The 19,510-nt window shown below is 44.8% G+C and overlaps 1 protein-coding gene across 1 annotated transcript in view; it reads right to left on the reverse strand.

Moving 5' to 3' along the window:
* ccnf (cyclin F) overlaps window positions 1-19,510 on the reverse strand; it is a 119,221-nt gene that overhangs the window by 75,820 nt on the left and 23,891 nt on the right. Inside the window, exons 10-16 of the mRNA XM_072269590.1 lie at window positions 18,997-19,161; window positions 18,788-18,911; window positions 12,276-12,456; window positions 11,820-11,907; window positions 11,190-11,289; window positions 7,463-7,593; window positions 5,836-6,008 (exon numbers count right to left, since the gene is read on the reverse strand). Coding sequence (XP_072125691.1) covers window positions 5,836-6,008; window positions 7,463-7,593; window positions 11,190-11,289; window positions 11,820-11,907; window positions 12,276-12,456; window positions 18,788-18,911; window positions 18,997-19,161 — 962 coding nt within the window. The remainder of the gene's footprint in view (window positions 1-5,835; window positions 6,009-7,462; window positions 7,594-11,189; window positions 11,290-11,819; window positions 11,908-12,275; window positions 12,457-18,787; window positions 18,912-18,996; window positions 19,162-19,510) is intronic.

The following is a 19,510-nucleotide window of genomic DNA, read 5'->3' on the forward strand; positions in this document are numbered from 1 at the left end:
CAAACACCATCCACAGCTCTCCATACAACACCAACTACAGCTCAAACACCACCCACAGTTCTCCATACAACACCAACTCCAGCTCAAGCACCACCCACAGCTCTCCATACAACACCAACTCCAGCTCAAACACCACCCACAGCTCTCCATACAACACGAACTACAGCTCTGGTTGCCACTCCACATGAAGAGAAAACTGGAGTGAGCGTGTAGAGAGATTTAGGGATTTGCTAGTTCTGAGAAAATAAGTATAGAGTAAGACTTGACTTGCTGTGTTGTTTGTGTTCTTTGGAACAGTGGCATCACAGAGGATTGCAGACAAACACCTCACTGGATTCCACTCAGGAAACGTGAGGGATGTCGAGACTGAAGTCATGGAAAAGGAAGCATCGGTCAGTTACAGGCAAAAGACCATAAAGCATAGGAGCAGCATTAGGCTATTTGGTGTATCGAGTCTGCTCCACCATTCCTTCACAATTGATTTATTATCCCTCACAAACTCATTCTCCTACCTTCTCCCTGTAACCTTTAACACAAGAACCTATCAACCTCCACTTTAAATATACCCAATGACTTCGTCTCCACAGCTGTCCATGGCAATAAATTCCAGATTCACCACCATTTAGCTAAAGAAATTCCTCCTCATCTCTGTTCTAAACGGACGTCCCTCTATTCTGAGGCTGTACCCTCTGGACCTTGACTGCCGCACCATTGGAAACTTCCTCTCCATATTCAATCTATCTAGGTCTTGTTTTAAGTGGGATCAAGTGATCCCAAGTGTACAGGGAATGCAGGAGAGTACTCAGGAAGGAAGTTAGGAGAGGAGAAAGGGGCAGAGAAGATCAAGGAAAATCCAAAGTAAGTTAATGTACACAAGAGAAAAAAGTGAATAGTGAAAGAATAGAGCTCTCAAAGACCTTTGTGTGAAGTACAGGAGATGGGTGAGATCCTCAATAAACGATGAAGCTCATGAAGACTTCAGAGCTTAAGATAGTAAATGGGCAAGTCTACATTCCAGCCTCCTCAGGAGTACTGGATGTCTGAAATCACAAGACGACAGATCTAGGGCCTGATCAAGTATATGCAGAAGCACTGAGAAACGGGAAAGAATTTTTATTTTTTATTTAATGATATAGCACAGAGTCGGCCTTCTGTCCCTTCGAGCCACTCTGCACCAGCAACCCGACAAATACAATTAACCCTAGCCTAATCACCGGACAATTTACAATCACCAATTAACCTACCCGGTATATCCTTGGATTGTGGGAGGAAACCGGAGCACTTGGGAAAAGCCAACATGTTCCACAGGGAGGACGTACAGAGACTCCTTACAGAACGGAGTTCAATTGAACTCTGAACTCCAGAACATTCCAAGCTGTAATATTGTTACACTAACCACTATGCTATCATGGCTTCACTTTCTGTGTAAAGGCACTTCTCAGGGCCCTTTAAGTTGAGGGAGTCCTAGCTGGGATAGGTGCATCATCCTAGTTGTGGGAGCGTTAGGGGCTGGGGCGAGGGTGGAGTCCTAGTTGTGGGAGCGTTAGGGGCTGGGGCGAGGGGTGGAAGTCCTAGTTGTGGGAGTGTTAGGGGCTGGGGCGAGGGTGGAGTCCTAGCTGGGATAGGTGCATCATTATTAATGACAGGTAAAGTACTGGAAGACTGCAGTATGGTCAATGCTGTGTCTTTATTTTAGCGTCACCAAGAAAAAACAGGGAACTTTGAATCAGTAAGTCTAACATGTCAGAATCAGGTTTATTATCACTGGCACGTGTCGTGAAATTTAACTTAGCAGCAGCAGTTCATGATAATATTTAGAGAAAAAAAATCAATTATAGTGAGCACATATATCTATATTAAATAGATTAAAAATAGTTCAGAAACAGAAATAATATGTATTAAAAGTGAGGCAGTGTTCATGGGTTCAATGTCCATTTATGAATCATATGACAGAGGGGAAGAAGTTCTGCCTGAATCACTGATTGTATTCCTTCAGGGTTTCCTGACAGTAACAATGAGAAGAGGGCATGCCCTGGGTGACAGGGTCCTTAATAATGGAAGTTGCCTTTCTGAGGCATCGCTCCTTGAAGATGTCTTGTACTATGGAGGCTGGTACCCAAGATGGAGCTGACTAATTTTACGACTTTCTGTAGCTTCTTTTGGTCCTGAGTGGTAGCAACCCCCCCACCCAAGGACCAGACAGTGATGCAGCCTGTCAGAATGCTCTCCACGGTACATCTATAGAAGTTTGAGTGTTTTAGTTAACAAACCAGATCTCTTCAAACTCCTAATGAAATATAGCTGCTGTCTTGCCTTATAGTTGCAATGATATGTTGGGACCAGGTTAGATCCTCAGAGATCCTGACACCCAGGAACTTGAAACTGCTCACTCTTTCCACTTCTGATCCCTCTATGAGGATTGGTTGGTGTTCCCTCATCTTACCCTACCTGAAGTCCACTACTAACTCTTCCGTCTTACTGATGTTGAGTGCCAGGTTGTTGCTGTGACACCACAGAACTAGCTGGTATATCTTGCTCCTGTATGCCCTCTCATCTCCAGCTGAGATTCTACCAACAATGTCAAGTCAAATTTATTTATATAGCACATTCAAAAAACAACCCACATTGACCAAAGTGCTGTACAGATCAGAGCAAGAAACAAAAACATAACCAACAAGGCAAACAGCTTATAGGCACAAAAGAAACAACACAGGGACCTAGGCACAAGCCAAAAATCAGCCACATCAGGAGGATTCAAACGCTGGTGAATAAAAGTAAGTTTTGAGCCTGGATTTAAAAGAGTCGACGGAGGGGGCAGATCTGATAGGGAGGGGAATGCTGTTCCACAGTCTAGGGGCTATAACAGCAAAGGCGCGGTCACCCCTGAACTGAAGTTTAGATTGCTGGACAGCCAGGAGCCCCAAATCAGTCGACCTGAGGGACCTGGAAGTAGAACAAGGGGTTAGAAGGTCTGTGATATAAGGGGGGGCCAGCCCATTTAGGGCTTTAGAAACAAACAGGAGGATCTTAAAATCAATTCTGAACCGTACTGGCAGCCAGTGGAGGGAGGCCAGGATAGGAGTAATATGGTCCCTCTTTCGGGCACCTGTCAGGAGCCTGGCTGCGGCGTTCTGGACCAGTTGCAGGCGGGACAGGAACGACTGACTAATCCCAGTATACGGGGAGTTGGAGTAGTCCAAGCGGGAGGATATAAGAGCGTGGATGACTTTCTCAAGATCTTTGAGAGAGAGAAACTGCTTGATTTTGGCAATAGTGCGAAGCTGGAAAAAACTGGCTTTTACTACTGCATTAACTTGCTTGTCAAACTTAAAGGTGGAATCAAATATCACATCAAGGGATTTAACAATGGTTGTATTATCACTAAATTTATAGATGGCATTTGAGCTTTACTTAGCCATGCAGTCCTGGGTATAGAGGGAGTAGAGCAGTGGGCTAAGCACACACCCCTGAGGTGCGCCAGTGTTGACCATCAGCGAGGAGGAGATATCATCACCAATCGTCACAGACTGTGGTCTTTCAGTTAGGAAGCTGAGGATCCAGTTGCAGAGGGAGGTACAGAGAACCAGGTTCTGTAACTTATCAATCAGGATTATCGGAGTGATGGTATTAAATGCTGAGCTATAGTCAATGAACAGCATCCTGACGTAGGTGTTTGTATTGTCCAGGTGATGCAAGGCCGTGTGAGGAGCCAGTGAGATTGTGTCTGCTGTAGACCTATTATGGCAATAGGCAAATTACAGGGGACCCAGTCCTTGTTGAGGCAGGAATTCATTCTAGCCATGACAAACCTCTCAAAGCATTTCATCACCATAGATGTGAGCACTACTGGTAAGTAAGGCAAGTTACCAGAAAGGTAAGATATACAAGCATTTGGAAAGACAGGTGTCCATTAGGGATAGCCAGCAGGGCTTTGTACGTGGAAGATCACATCCCAAGAATGAGGCTTTTCATTCCAGGACGAGGGAGATGTCCTCCTTTTTTAAAGGGGCTTCCCTTCCTCCACTATCAACTCTGCTCTCAAACGCATCTCCCCCATTTCACGTACATCTGCTCTCACTCCATCCTCTTGTCACCCCACTAGGAATAGGGTTCCCCTGATCCTCACCTACCACCCCACCTGCCTCTGGGTCCAACATATTATTCTCTGTAACTTCTGCCACCTCCAACGGGATCCCACCACTAAGCACATCTTTCCCTCCCCCCCCCCATCTGCTTTCCGCAGGGATCGCTTCCTACGCGACTCCCTTGTCCATTCGTCCCCCCCATTCCTCCCCACTGATCTCCCTCCTGGGACTTATCCTTATAAGTAACAAGTGCTACACATGCCCTTACACTTCCTCCCTCACCACCATTCAGGGCCCCAGACAGTCCTTCCAGGTGAGGCGACACTTCACCTGTGAGTTGGCTGGGGTGATATACTGCGTCCGGTGCTCCCGATGTGGCCTTCTATATATTGGCGAGACCCGACGCAGACTGGGAGATCGATTTGCTGAAAACTTACGCTCTGTCCGCCAGAGAAAGCAGGATCTCCCAATGGCCACACATTTTAAATTCCACATCCCATTCCAATTCTGATATGTCTATCCACGGCCTCTTCTACTGTAAAGATGAAGCCACACTCAGGTTGGAGGAACAACACCTTATATTCTGTCTGGGTAGCCTCCAACCTGATGGCATGAACATTGGCTTCTCTAACTTCTGCTAATGCCCCACCTCCCCCTCGTACCCCATCCGTTATTTATTTATATACACACATTCTTTCTCTCACTCTCCTTTTTCTCCCTCTGGTCCTCTCACTATACCCCTTGCCCATCCTCTGGGCTTTCCCCCTCCCCCTTTTCCTTCTCCCTGGGCCTTCTGTCCCATGATCCTCTCGTATCCCTTTTGCCAATCACCTGTCCAGCTCTTGGCTCCATCCCTCCCCCTCCTGTTTTCTCCTATCATTTTGGATCTCCCCCTCCCCCTTTCAAATCTCTTACTAACTCTTCCTTCAGTTAGTCCTGACGGAGGGTCTCGGCCCGAAACGTCGACTGTACCTTCTTCCTAGAGATGCTGCACCAGCATCTTGTGTGTGTTGCTTGAATTTCCAGCATCTGCAGATTTCCTCGTGTTTGTGGCTTTTGGCATGCTGAACTTCATTAGTCAGTACACCGAGTACAGAAGCTGGGATGTTATGTTACGGTTGCACAAGACATTGGTGAGGCTGCATTGTGTTCAGTTTTGGAAGGAAGATGCCATTGGACATGAAAGATGGCATTAAGCTGGAAGGAGTACAGAGTAGATTGTTGCTGGGACACGAGGGACTGAGTTATTGAGAGAGGTTGGGCAGGTTGGAACATTTGCCATTGAAACAATTTTTTAAAATATATAGTATATTAAATTATGAGGGGCATAGGTCAATGCACAGTCGTTTTCCCAGGGTTGGGGAATCAAGAACCAGAGCCACAAGTTTATGGTGAAAGGAGAGAGATTTAAAAGGAATCCGAGAGGCAACGTTTTCACCTAGAGGGTGGTCAACATATGAGATGAGCTGCCAGAAGAAGTGGCTGAGGCAGGTACATGATCAAATGGGACTTGATTAGATAGGAATCCTGGATGGTGTGGACTAGATGACTGAAGGGGCTCTTTCCATGTTGCATCACTCTGTCATTGTGGGCAACCTCGTGGCTCAGTCAGACTGAATCCCAGATGTACTGTATAGAAACAACCACTCACAGACTAATGGTAAACATTAGGAAAGATTGTGGTTCTAAAAGTAACTTACTAAAGATTTTGAGGTTTCTGTTGTCAAGGATGTAATATTAATGAACTTACTGTCAACACGTTTCTCCCCTTCGCTCTCCTGGTCTCCCTCGTATCCAGTGCTGGACAAGTCTAAACTCAGATCCAGGAAGTCGCCCAGGAACGTGTCCTCATGATTCGATAATTCTACAATAGGAGTTGCCACAAAGTTGCCTCTGTCTTCTCGAAAGCTATCTTCTCTTCGTCTAAACAAAGGGAAGAAAATTCTCAGGCAAGCCAGCAACAGAAACAAGTTCGAGGCAAACTTCACAGTTACTAAAGGGTCTTCTCATCCGAGAGGTTGAATGGACTGCCACAGAATAATGTAGAAATGGCGAGTTCAAGCATTGCTATAGAAAGACGCGGTTAATCACAGGTTGGAATATTACTTGAGCAACACTCACTACTCGCTGGAGGAACTCAGCAGGTCGGGCAGCATCCGTGGAAACGATCAGTCAATGTTTCCATGGATGCTGCCTGACCTGCTGAGTTCCTCCAGCGAGTAGTGAGTGTTGCTTTGACTCCAGCATCTGCAGAGTATTTTGTGTTTGGAATATTGCCTGACCTCTTCCCACCACCACTCTGAGCACAAGTACAAGCTGGCATGAAAAACTGCCATGCCAAGTGGAAGTCTGACTTAGTGCTGATGTGGGTTAAGGAAATGTGATATTTGAGCAGGTTCTGTCATGAATTTAAAACCTACTGCTCCGCAGTTCCCGCTGCACTGCAAAACAAGAGACAACCTTTGCTGAAGGTGGAGACTTGGACAGTGTATTGCAACAGGGTCCTCTACTCATACAACTCTCCCACAAATGATACAAGGACAGATCCTTGGAATGGATGACAGCAGCAGAGTAACTCGAGGATCAAGGTGCCACAGAACATGAATTCAAGCAGCTAATCTGTGTACGAACACATGGAAGTTAGTCCAAGGTAGTACAAATCTGTGGCAGGTGGACAAGGAGGCTGAAGGGAATGGCAGGGATGACAGACATGTATTCATTGAGTAAGCCAGCAAAAGTGAAAATAGTCTCACATTACTATATTTTTGTATTCTATCTCATCATAACGTAGGACATCATCTAGCTGATTAAGTCATTACCAGTTCTCAGAGAAATTGCAATCTTCCACTTATGCATTTCTCTACAACCTATTCTCTCTTTTGGATGTACTCTAACTTCTCTTTAATTCTCCCGTCATTCGTTACTAATGAATCCAACGGCCAATGTATCCTTGGGAAGGGCGAGAAAACCAGAAGTACACAGGTGCCATGCATTTCTTGCTGGGAGGAACTGCTTGTTAAAGACCAAGCTCTCTAAGTTAAGGCTTACAACAGCGGCCCCCAACCTCTGGGTCGTGGATCGACACATTGCCGCGAAGAATGCAATGGTGCAGCGGTAGCCAGAATGCACCCAGCACATCTTTAAGAAAAAAGCTGAAATAAACAAGCTAATTAATTAGGTGCTGCCGGGCACGTATATGTCGGCCCAGATCAGAGGCAATGCGCGAGGCACCTAATTAATTAGCTTGTTTATTTCGGATTTTTTCTTAAAGATGTGCTGGGTGAGTTCCGACTACCGCTGCACTGCTGTGCTCTTTGCGGCAATGTGTCGGTCCGCGGCCCGGAGGTTGGGGACCACTGGCTTACAACAATACTTACCGTTTAGTTTTGTTGCCTGAAGGAGATGTCAAAAAGGTCTGGATCTCAGGATTGGTGTGAACATTCAGAAGCAAAGGTTCACTTTCCTCTTTAATCCCCAGCAGACTGCACAATTCATTGTAATCCATCACCTACATTGACCACAGATGTCGGGTTAATAGAAAGCATTGCAACAGCCACTCTTCCAAAGTTACAGCCACCCTCAATCTTTACCAGGTTCCTTAAGGCTGTTATAGCTGGGGGTGGTAGTGTGGATAAGCTTCCACTGCCGGTTAAATACTCCCAAGGGCGTGCATCTCAAAAAACCTCCGACAACCAAGTCCAGCTTCTGGCCTTCATGTGTGGCTTAGCTACAAAGTCCAGTGGAACTGTTTCCACTAGTAGGAGAGGTGGCAAAGACGGATTACTGGCACCTAAAAACCAGTCACTTTTGGGCAGATATGGGCTTGTCAGATATGGGTGGCAGCTCATCAATGAGAAAGAAAACTCTAATCTCAAACCTTCACCAGCTTCTGAGTAACCTTCAATTCATTGTCGCAGGTGTTCAGAGGACTTCCTCCAATTATTTTCTGTCCAAAGAGGGACACTCTCTTATACAGAACATTAGGCAAAGATATGTGACCAGTGTTTCATCATCTTTCTCTCAGGAATGGAAAAGGGCAGAGCATCAGACCATCAAAGGTGCCATGCAAGTTGATAAGGTGATTAACAAAGTGCTTGGTGTTTTCTTTACAAGGAGGATTGAGTTCAAGAACTATGAGTTAATGATGCAGCTCTATAAAACACTTGGAATATCGTGTTCAGTTCTGTTCGCCTCATTATAGGATGTGAAAACTTGAGGATACAAAGGAAATTTATCAGGGTACTGTCCGGATTAGAGAGCATGTTCAAAGTAAAATTTATTATCAGAGTACATACACGTCACCACATACAACACTGAGATTCTTTGTTTGCAGGCATACTTAGCAAATATATAGAACAGTAACTGTAAACATCAGAAACTCTAAATTGTAAACAAACTCTGCAAATGCAAATAATAAATAACGACCATGAAATAACAAGATAAAAGAGTCCTTAAAAGAGTGTGGTTATCCCATTTTGTAATAACTGTTCTTGAACCTGGTGGTGTGAGTCCTGAGGCATCATCTTTGATGATGGATGCTACTTTTTGATGGCAATGTTTCATGTAGATGAGCTGGTGCAGAGGTGTGGGAAGTGTTAGAGGCATCAGCAGCAGGTGGAGCACCACCAAACACGGTGAGTTCTATCTCCTTGCGCGGGGGGTTTTCTTATTGTTTTAAACATTAAAGAGAGATTGGGTCTAGCGGAGTGGTCTTTGTCGGAGTGGGGATTAGAGTCAGAGTAGGAACTTAGGGGCTTCCGCAAGAAGAGGCTGAGGCCAATGAAACAGGTAAGAAGGGTAGATTTTTCCTTTCATTATTGCTGATTTGGTCTCGGTTGCCCATTGTACAGTGCAGGCAGGATGGCAGATATGACATGAAATGTTCTTCCTGTAGGATGTGGGAATTCATGGAACCCGATGCTCTCCGTGATGACTACACAGGCGGGAAGTGCAGCCAGCTCCAGTTCCAGAAAGACCGCATTGAGGAGCTGGAGCTGGAGGAACTAAGGATCATCCGGGAGACAGAGCGATTGATAGATAAACCTTTGAACAGGTGGTTACACCCAGAGTGCAGAACTCAGGGAGCAGATAGTGAATACCGAGAGAGGTAAAGGCAGAAAGAAGTCAGTGCAGCGTCTCCCTATGGCCATTCCGCTCAGCAACAGGTTTATCCCTTTGGATACTGATTAGGGTGATGACCTATCTGGGCAAGGCAGCAGCAGTCAGACCAATAGCACTGTGGTTGGCTCTGAGCCTCAGAAGAGTAGGGTGAAGTCAGGCGGAGCAAAAGTCATAGGGGACTCAATAGTTAGGGGGAACAGATAGGAGATCCTGCAGCAGCAAAAGAGACACCAGGATAGCCTCCCAGGTGCTAGGGTCCAGGACGTTTCTGAGCGGTGCCTTTTGAGAATAGGTTGAGTCAACTTGGCCTTTTCTCCTTGGAGCGAAGGATGAGAGGTGACCTGATAGGAGGTGTACAAGATGATGAAAGGCATTGATCATGTGGATAGCCAGAGGCCTTTTCCCAGGGCTCAAATGGCTAACACTAGGGAGCACAGTTTTAAGGTGCTTGGCTAATTTTTTAATCTCCCTCTTGTATGCAAATTCATCACCACTTTTGGTTCTGCCCACAACAGTGGTGTCATCAGCAAACTTGTATATGGTGTTGGATCTGTACCTAGCCACAGAGTCACAGATGTAAAGCAAGTAGAGCAGGGGACTAAGTACACGTCCCTGTGGTGCTCCTGTGCTGATGGAGATTGTGGAGGAGATGTTTTTTCCGATCCAAACTGACTGGGGTCTACAAATGAGGAAATCCAGGACCCAATTGCAGCACAAGGGGTATTGAGGCCCAAGTCTCGGAGTTTATTGATTAGTTTTGAGGGGACGATAGTGTTAAATGCTGAGCTCTAATCAATAAACAGCATGCTGATGTATGCATCTTTGCTGTCCAGGTGTTGCAGGGTTGTGTGAAGAGCCAAGAGATAGCATCTGCTGTAGACCTGTTGCTTCGGGAGGCGAATTGGAGCAGATGCAAGACTTAACCCTGCCACAGCTGTCAAGCATGCCTTGTTAATTCCAGTCTAGTCCATAATCTCCACTTCGCCCAAGAGATGATTTCCAGAGATTGTACTTGCACCTCTTGTAGCATTCTTGATCCCTGGTCTTCAATGTCTCTGATCTGGCTCTCAGCAGATTCCAGATTTCATTGTTCATCCAGGGCTTCTTATTGGGCAAAAACCCTGAACAATTCATCCACAGTTGTTTTAATAAAGTCTGTAATGACCATGGTGTAGTTATTTAGGTCCTCAGATGAATTCTTGAACATGGCCCAGTCCACTGATTTCAGGTAACCTTGGAACCATTTCTCTGCCTCCTGCGACCACCTCTTACTTGTCTTGCTTTTTAGGCATGCCTTATGAGGATAGGTTGAACGAGCTGGGGCTTTTCTCCTTCGAGTGAAGGAGAAGAAGAGGTGAATTGAGGTACAAGATGATAAGAGGCATTGATTGAATGGACAGCAGAGACCTTTTCCCAGGCAGCAGTGGCTAACACGAGAGGGTATAATTTTATGGTAACTAGAGAAAAGTATGGGGGCGCGTGAAGGAATGTCTGTGAGAGAATTTTCTTTTATATACAGAGTGGTTGGTGTATGCAATACAGTGCTGAGGATGGTGGTAGAGGTAGATACATTAGAGATAGTCAAAAGACTCTCAGATATGCACATGGATTAAAGTAAAATGGAGGGCTATGTGGGAGGAAGGGTTAGATTGATTTTACAATGGGTTAAAAAGTTAGCATGACATCGTGGACTGAAGAGTTTATACTGTGCTATATTCTATCTCACAATATGGAATTACAAACGATATTCACAGCCATGATTTGGTTCAAAATGGCACTGGTACTATATAGCAAGTTGAAAATGCTGGTGGGGAGTTGGAGAATAAGAATTAATCTGCCTGGTATGGGGACTGAAGGATTAATGACAACAACACTACAACGGCAGGACACTGACTGCCATTTCATCAACAGCTATGCCACGCAACTCCACAGGTCTCATATATAACACATGCATTTATCACCACAGTGTACAGCATCACCAACCTTTTCCCTGCTTATTTGCTGATGACGTTCATCCTCAAATCTTTGCTTTACAGCAGTCAGAGAAACTTGCCGGTAATCCCTGGGCACTTCATGATGGAAGCTAATTTTTTTTTTTTAAAAATCATACAAAAGTAAGTTCAAGTGTTAGATTGGTGCTTGCAACAAATGTACATGATTAACTTTAAGCTGATTTTTTAAAAATTGACTTGGCTCAAAATTTACTCTAAAACTAGTCATTTACATAAAACAGCTCAGTGCACAATTAAATATCAATGTTCATACAGCCATTATCCTCAGGGAAGTAGAGATGAGCTTAGAAGCAAAGCCCCTTTCCAATTACTACATAGCTCCCAAATACATATCTGCAGATTGTGGAGAGGTATTACAGCAAGCCTTTGAAATTGCACACTCTACGAAGGTTGCCCGGTAAAGGTTATAATATCCCAGGGTTGCAGCACTACTGGCCCTGAAGTTGGAGGCCTGTAAATACATAACCCTCAGACATTAAAAGTTGCTTACACAAGGCAGGAATTCTGCCTGAAAGATGTTGGTCAATTCACATGAACATAGGAAAGAAGCATTTGAGAATTTATACGAGATGTAAGTGGGGTTGCATTTGATAGCTCTTACCATTTTTGATGCAGGGTTAATACACATGGAATTAGATTCTCTAATGTAAATCCAGTGGATTCTGCAAGCAGACTGGACCATGGCAGGGCTAGAAGAGAAAAAAACAATTAGTATTACAGCTCGAGAGAGTCCTGCGCTTTCAACTGGAGAAGTTATTGAACACACTACACTAGTTCTTCTTGCCGGTGCTCAACCAGATACAGAGTCCAATTCAGGAATGGCAAGAGTACATGCGATGGCCTGCAAGGAGCAACAAAGATGGGCTCACACTCTGCCATTTCTCCATCCCTGTGAGATGTCACCGATTCCAGCAACTTATTTCAAAGTTGTGCTAAATACCTGCCTTTCCCCAGCTGCACAGAATCGCTGTACTTGCTAATATAGTACCATAAATATTACTGATTTGAATAGCAGCAAACATTGCACATGACGTAACCTACAATGCAGTGCACTGACCTTGTTTGTGGAGTACTCGAGACAACAGCAATGCGGCAGCAGCTGTCATTGCAGGAGAATAAACAGAGATGTCGGTATAGAGCAGCGAAAGTTCACAGATGTAGTTAAAGAGATGGATGGTGTGCCTTTCGAGTGGAGATATTGCCAGCAGCACTTCTGCATAGTCCAGAATGGTAGGCGTCTGTAAAAGCAAATATCAAAATGTACTACACACTGTAGATTTAAGAGATATTCTCATAAATATTGCCATGATAAGCCACAGGAAAAGTCCGCAACTTTTAGTTGAGGACCTACAATTCTAGTCTCCTTAAGTATACAGCTATCATCTGTTTAGACATTCAGAGAAAATGTTTGGAAAGTAAAAGGAGGCATCATGCGATATTCATTTGACAATTTCCTCTTTATAAAACTCCTGGAATGGAGTGTTTCGATCATGAGGAGAGATCAAAGAGATGAGGTGGAGGTGGAGGAGACCCTGGTGGACATTGATGATGTAGAGTACTGCAAGTATGGTTTATTGGCGAGACCGACAGCAGGGTAGCTTCATGGCTTGGTTGTAGCATGGACTAGGCCTCTTGCAGCTGTCCAGGAGAGAAGCCAGAGGTGTGGTACAGCATCCATGCTGGAGTGGGGGCTGGCCTCTCCTGTCAGTGCTGCTCTCCAGTGTTTGCTCAGTGGAAGGCAAGCTGGATTGCGTGTGTGCATTTTTCTGCAGACTACTGAGGGCTTGGTCTTGCTGACAATCATCCATGCACCATCAATCGGAAGGAGAGGTCACTCAGGAACTTGAGATATATTATAATTTTTTTTTGCATGATTGTATGTTTGCTGCCATCTTATATGTGCCTTGTGCTGTGTATGACCGCTGGTACAGGTGCACATTCCTTTATCCAAAATTCTGAGATCCAAAAAGCTCTGAAAACCAAAGTTTTTCCACCAACAGCAGACGTCACTCAGGTGTGATGTGGCAGCACTAGCAGAGGCTGCCAGACGTCAGTTGTGGCTCAGCGCTCGTACTGGTTACACGTGCATTTGCTGTTCGCTGATATTTTGTGTTCATTGTTGACTTTGTGTTTAATTTCACTGTGAAAATGTCAAAGAGAGCTGCAGATATCCCTATGGGTAACAATGAGAAAAAGAGAAGGAAGCATTTATCAATAACAAAGAAAATGGGAGTTATTGCAGAAGCTTGATAGTGGTGTGTCTGTATGGCGTTTTACTGAAGAAAATAGTGTCAGAACTACCACTGTATATGATTTAAATAAACAGAAAGACAAGTTACTGAAGTTTTATAGTGACAATGACAGTAACGTTTTACATTTATTCCAATAGGTCATTTACCATGTGTTTGATTCGGTTCGTCTGAAGCTGTATATTTTTATATTTTTGTTGGAAATAAAATTTCTTCTTGTCATTATTTCCTAAACAATACAGTATAACAATTATTTACATAGCATTTACATTGTATTAGGTATTGTAAGTAATCTAGAGATGATTTAAAGTATACGGGAGGATGTGCGTAGATTTGGTGTGCCGCTGGGTCTTAAAGTCCACCACACTAAAGGGACTTGAGCATACGTGTTTTTTGGTATGGCGGGGGGGGGGGGGGGTCTGAAATCTGAAAAATTCTGAATTCTGAAATGCAACTGGCCCCAAGGATTTCGGATAAAGGATTTTGGACTTCTACTCTGTTTTATACCTTGGCTCTGTGGAATGTTGTTTCATTTGCCTTTATTCATGGTTATTACATGTTCAAAGTAAATTTGTTATTGAAGTACGTATATGTCACCATATACAACCCTGAGATTCATTTCCTTGTGGGCATACTCAATAAATGCATAATAAATAATCATCATAGAATTAATGAAAGACCACTCCAACTGGGCATTCAACCAGCGTGCAAAAGACAAAATAATGTGAATGCAAAATGTAGCAGTAATAATAATAAACAAACAATATTGAGAACATGAGACGAAGTGTCCTTGAGAGCGAGTTCATAGGTTGTGGTAATATTTCAATGATAGGGCAAGTGCAGGTTGAGTGATGTTATCCACTGTAGTTCAAGTGCCTGATGGTTGAGGGTTAATACCTGTTCCTGAACAGGTGTGGGTCCTGATGCTCCCGTACCTTCTTCCTGATAGCAGCAGCGAGAAACAAAAACATGGTCGGGGTGGATAACGGGGGTCCTTGATGAGGGATGCTGCTCTCCTGTGACAGTGCTCCATGTAGATGTGCTCATTGGAGGGGAGAGCATTACCCATGATGAACAGGGCCACATCCACTACATTTTGTACGATTTTCTGTTCAAGGGCATTGCTGTCTAATGATCATTGATGTTGAATGATAATTAAAGTTGAACTTAAGAGGGGACACAAATGATGTATAGAAAATAAGGACACATTTAGAAAGAGTACACTGCAGAAATGATTTAAATTATCAGAGATGATAAGGTGGAGGACCTTTTATAGTAGAGAGTGGCCAGTACCAGGAATACCGAAATGTGGTGAAAACAGTGCTGCTGACAACACTTGAAGAGACACTGAAGCAAGCACTTGAATTGTGTAGGAATAGAAGGCTATGAATGAAGTGCTAGAAGATGGGATTAATATGGTGGAGCCCTGCTTGTGGTGTGGATAACAGGCTGAATGGCCTGCTTCCCTGATGTTTGGTTGGTTGGTGTATGAAGCCTTGTCTAAAGATTTTTATTGCTATGCTGTGGGTATTTCATTCTAGCATTTCTATAAGAGCAGTTTGTTCTGCTTTCAGCATGCTTGGATAAGGGATTGTGATGTTTATACTTTGGATGACACTACATTCCCATCAGGATGGTGGAATTGGGAGAAGGCTCCAGAGAACGTTGGGCGGAGAGGCTTCTCTGAGGGACTCTGTTGAGGATCGAGGTCATTTTGGCGGGAACTGGGAGAAGACAGGAGGGTAGGTGGCTGAGAATTGCAAAAGATACTTTATGCAGATGAATAGCTTGAAGGAAGAAGGACCAGTACTCGTGGGGGGGAGCCCATTTGTTCAAGATGGATTTCGAGTGACATTCGGAAGGTGGTGCATGCTTTCAAGCAGACCGTGGGTCCAGCATGCGAGTTAAAGACAACTTCGAGATGAGCTCCAACTTGTGTGCACATTTGGACTGGGTTAAATGTAATGGGCCCTTTTTCATTTTTTTCTTTTTCCTACTAACTGTTCAATAAAGCTGAAATTTGTAAATATGGTGGTTGTCTCTCGGGGTGCGAGGAAGACTAAACATTGTGCAGTCATCTGTGGATACGCATGTGGCTTCGGAGCCCGAAGGCCAAAGCAGGCATGAAGTTGCAGGTTGGACGTGGAATGGCGGTTGTTAGAACAGGTGCGTACACAGCTTTGTGGCGTTGGTCTCGTGCTGCTGTGAGGCGTTGATTTCGGTCATCCTCAAAGTCAGACGCAGCTTTTCTGGTCAGGGTGCGCCACGCAGCCCTGTCGGCTGCGAACTCCTCAAGTTGTCGAGGCTGGAGGTCTGCCCATTTGATGTACGATTTCAGATTGTCTTTGAATCTTTTTTTGGGGCGGCCCTGATTGCGACTGCCATGCTCAAGCTCACCGTAGAGCAGCTGCCTGGGGATTCTTGATTTACCCATGCAGATTACATGGCCAGTCCAGCGTAGCTGGGCCTGGAGGATCATTGCCTCAATGCTTGTGCTGTTGGCTCTGTCAAGGACTTCCTGGTTGGTGATTCGGTCCTGCCATCGGCCGCAGAGAGCGCATGTGAAACTGCTCCAGCTGTTGATGTGCTGCGGTACAGGGTCCAGGTTTCGCAGCCGTACAGGAGAGAGGTGAGGACCGCAGCCGTGTACACCTTGAGCTTGGTTGAAAGCTGTATGCCCTTGTGCTCCAGAACTTTGACACGGGATTTCCCGAGTGCCTGGCTGGCTTTCTGGATCCTTGCTATGATCTCTTTGTCAAGGGATCCATCACTGGAGATGGTGTTTCCTAGATACTTGAAGATCTCCACATTCTTCAGGATATAAAGAAATATAGTTTCTTTATAATTGTATGCAGTGTATGATCTGTTATTTCTTACCGATGGACGATTGCATGGGGGGTAGTAATGACACAGTATACACACGGATTGAGGTTTGAGCAGTCCACTGCTGTTCACTCTGCTGACCCAGGACTGTACTGCAACACACAGCTCGAACCACATCATCAAGTTCGCCGATGACACCACCGTGGAGGGTCTCGTCAGCAAGAATGATGAGTCAGCATACAGAGAGGAGGTGCAGCGGCTAACGCACTGGTGCAGAGCCAACAGCCTGTCTCTGAATGTGAACAAAACAAAAGAGATGGTTGTTGACTTCAGGAGGACACGGAGCAACCACTCTCCGCTGAACATCAACGACTCCTCTGTACAGATCGTTAAGAGCACAAAATTTTTGGTGTTCACCTGGCAGAGAATCTCACCTGGTCCCTCAACACCAGCTCCATAGCAAAGAAAGCCCCGCAGTGTCTCTACTTTCTGCGAAGGCTGAGAAAAGTCCATCTCCCACCCCCCCATCCCCACCACATTCTACAGAGGATGTATTGAGAGCATCCTGAGCAGCTGCATCACTGCCTGGTTCAGAAATTGCACCATCTCGGATCGCAAGACCCTGCAAGCGGATAGTGAGGTCAGCTGAGAAGATCATCAGGGTCTCTCTTCCTGCCATTACAGACATTTTACACCACATGCTGCATCCGCAAACAGCATTATGAAAGACCCCACACACCCCTCATACAAATTCTTCTCCCTCCTGCCATCAGGCTAAAGGCACCGAAGCATTCAGGCTCTCACGACCAGACTGTGTAACAGTTTCTTCCCCCAAGCCATCAGACTCCTCAATACCCAGAGCCTGGACTGACACCAACCTACTGCCCTCTACTGTGCCTATTGTCTTGTTTATTATTTATTGTAATGCCTGCACTGTTTTGTGCACTTTATGCAGTCCTGAGTAGGTCTGTAGTCTAGTGTAGTTTTTGTGTTGTTTTACGTAGTTCAGTGTAGTTTTTGTACTGTTCATGTAGCACCACGGTCCTGAAAAACGTTGTTTCGTTTTTACTGTGTACTGTACCAGCAGTTATGGTCGAAATGACAATAAAAAGTGACTTGATTTGGGTGGGTGAGAGATCCCAGCCTTCCTAGTTTGGTGGGACTTGGGTCATTTTTGACCCCAGACGTACAGGGATTGAGAAAAGTGGTTTTCTCACTGCTGAGTCCAGTGGCTGTTAGCAAGGGGCTAACGAGTCGATCTCCAGCGATGCCTGGTGAAAAGGGGTTTCAGGTGCAACCATGCTAATATCAGAGAGGGTTTTACCTCATCGCTGATCAGTCTGTTCATTTTGGTGAAATTGGTTTTCTGTATTTTGCTTCTAAGAAAGCAACAGATGTAATTTAATTCCGACAAGTGTGAAGCGATATGTTTTGTGGGAATAAACAGATGTCAATACAGCAATGAAAGTCTGCAGCTGTAGTTAAAGATATCAATATGTGCCTTTCTAGTGGAGACAAAACTGCCATTCACTGTATGTTCTACTCAAACAGGGACCTGAGGAGTGTCAGTAAAGAGAGACTGAAGAGTCATTGAAAACGGGAACACTAGCAGACAGTGGCAAGGGAGGTATATGACATCCTGATCTTCATTAGCCAAGGTATTGAGTACAAGACCTGGCACTCACATTACAGATGTGCCAAGTGATGGTTAGGCTGCAGCTGAAGTATTGTATGTAGTTCTATTCACCCCACCACAGAAAGGATCTTACTGAGCTCGAGAGATTCACAATGATATTGGCTTGAATTATCAGTGGAAATTGGATAGGCAGGGGCTGGAGCAAGGGAGGTTGAGAAGTGACATAAAGAGGTGGTTAACATTATGAGAGGGTAGAGAGCCAGAGAAAGTTAGAGGATACAGGAGGAGGAGGAGGTTGAGAAGTGACATGACAGAGGTGTATAACATTATGAGAGAAGCAATGACTAGGTAGAGAGCTGGAATGTTTTCCTTGGTAGCGGTGTCTAAAGTTAAAGGATATAGGGTTAAGATGAGAGGAAGGAAATTTGAAGTCCTGAGGGATAAATGTTTTACACAAAGACTAGTTGGTCTCTGGAATGAGCTGCCAGGGGCATCTGGACCGGTGCGTGAATGAGCTGAGCAGAGCAGAGAAGGAGATGGAATTAGTACAGGCAGGAAGGAGTGGTGCAGTTGGGCTGAAAGGCTTGTTTCTGTATTGTATAACTCCATACCTCCAGTGTTCTGAACCAACTCTGCCTGGACCACACACTCCCATTGAAAGGAAGCATGATCTGCTTATGAAAGATTCACATATCAAACATAAAGGAATGTACGTGCGACAGACATAAAATTTGTAGGACATTATGATAAGTTTTAAATTTTTTGCCTTGCATAAGCTCATTTTATTCCAGGTACCATTGTAGTTTTGACTGTAAACTAATGCCCCTTTCTACAGTTCTACATGCATTTGTATTCACTCACTTTAATTTTTCCTCGAAGCGCAGAAATGATCTCTCCCATCATCCGCACTAGGTCTTCATACTTGTAAGTGTTGTCCGTAAGCCATACTGCTTCACGAATTGTTAGGATCTCCTTACTAATAAAGCTACAGAGGAAGAAGTTTAAATAAGGAACCTGTACAGATTTTGCTGCAGTTCTATGAAGGTAGAATGGGTGTTTGTCAACGTTACCGTGTGCAGATAACCATACAGGCTATCCCCAACAACTGGAGCCTGCCCCTGGGTACAGAGCGCAGCATCAGGTACCGATCGACATTCGCCACAGTGATGTGCAGACACGAGCTGGAGAAGTCCTTCATGCTGGTCACTTCCACCAGCCAATCAATTAAAATATACCTGCAGGAAAGGAAAGTCGTTGGTTACACCAGATCAATTTCTAGACAGAATCACTTCGTGTACATTTCAAAACAGGATAAAATGGAAAATGTGCAGGTGAGAGAGCACTATAAACAGAAGAGATTCTACAGATGCTGGAAATTTTGAGCAACTCACACATGTAAAAATGCTGGGGGATTTCAGCAGGTCAGGCAGCAACTGTGGAAATGGATAAGCAGTTGGTGTTTCAGGCCGAGATACTTCATCAGGACTGAAAAGGAAGTGGGCAGAAGCCAGAAGTGTCTCAGCCCAAAATGTTGACTGTTTATTCCCCTCCACAGACGCTGCCTGACCTGCTGAGTTCCTCCAG

The sequence above is a fragment of the Mobula birostris genome, chromosome 9 (assembly GCF_030028105.1).
Source record: "Mobula birostris isolate sMobBir1 chromosome 9, sMobBir1.hap1, whole genome shotgun sequence".
Taxonomy (NCBI): domain Eukaryota; kingdom Metazoa; phylum Chordata; class Chondrichthyes; order Myliobatiformes; family Myliobatidae; genus Mobula; species Mobula birostris.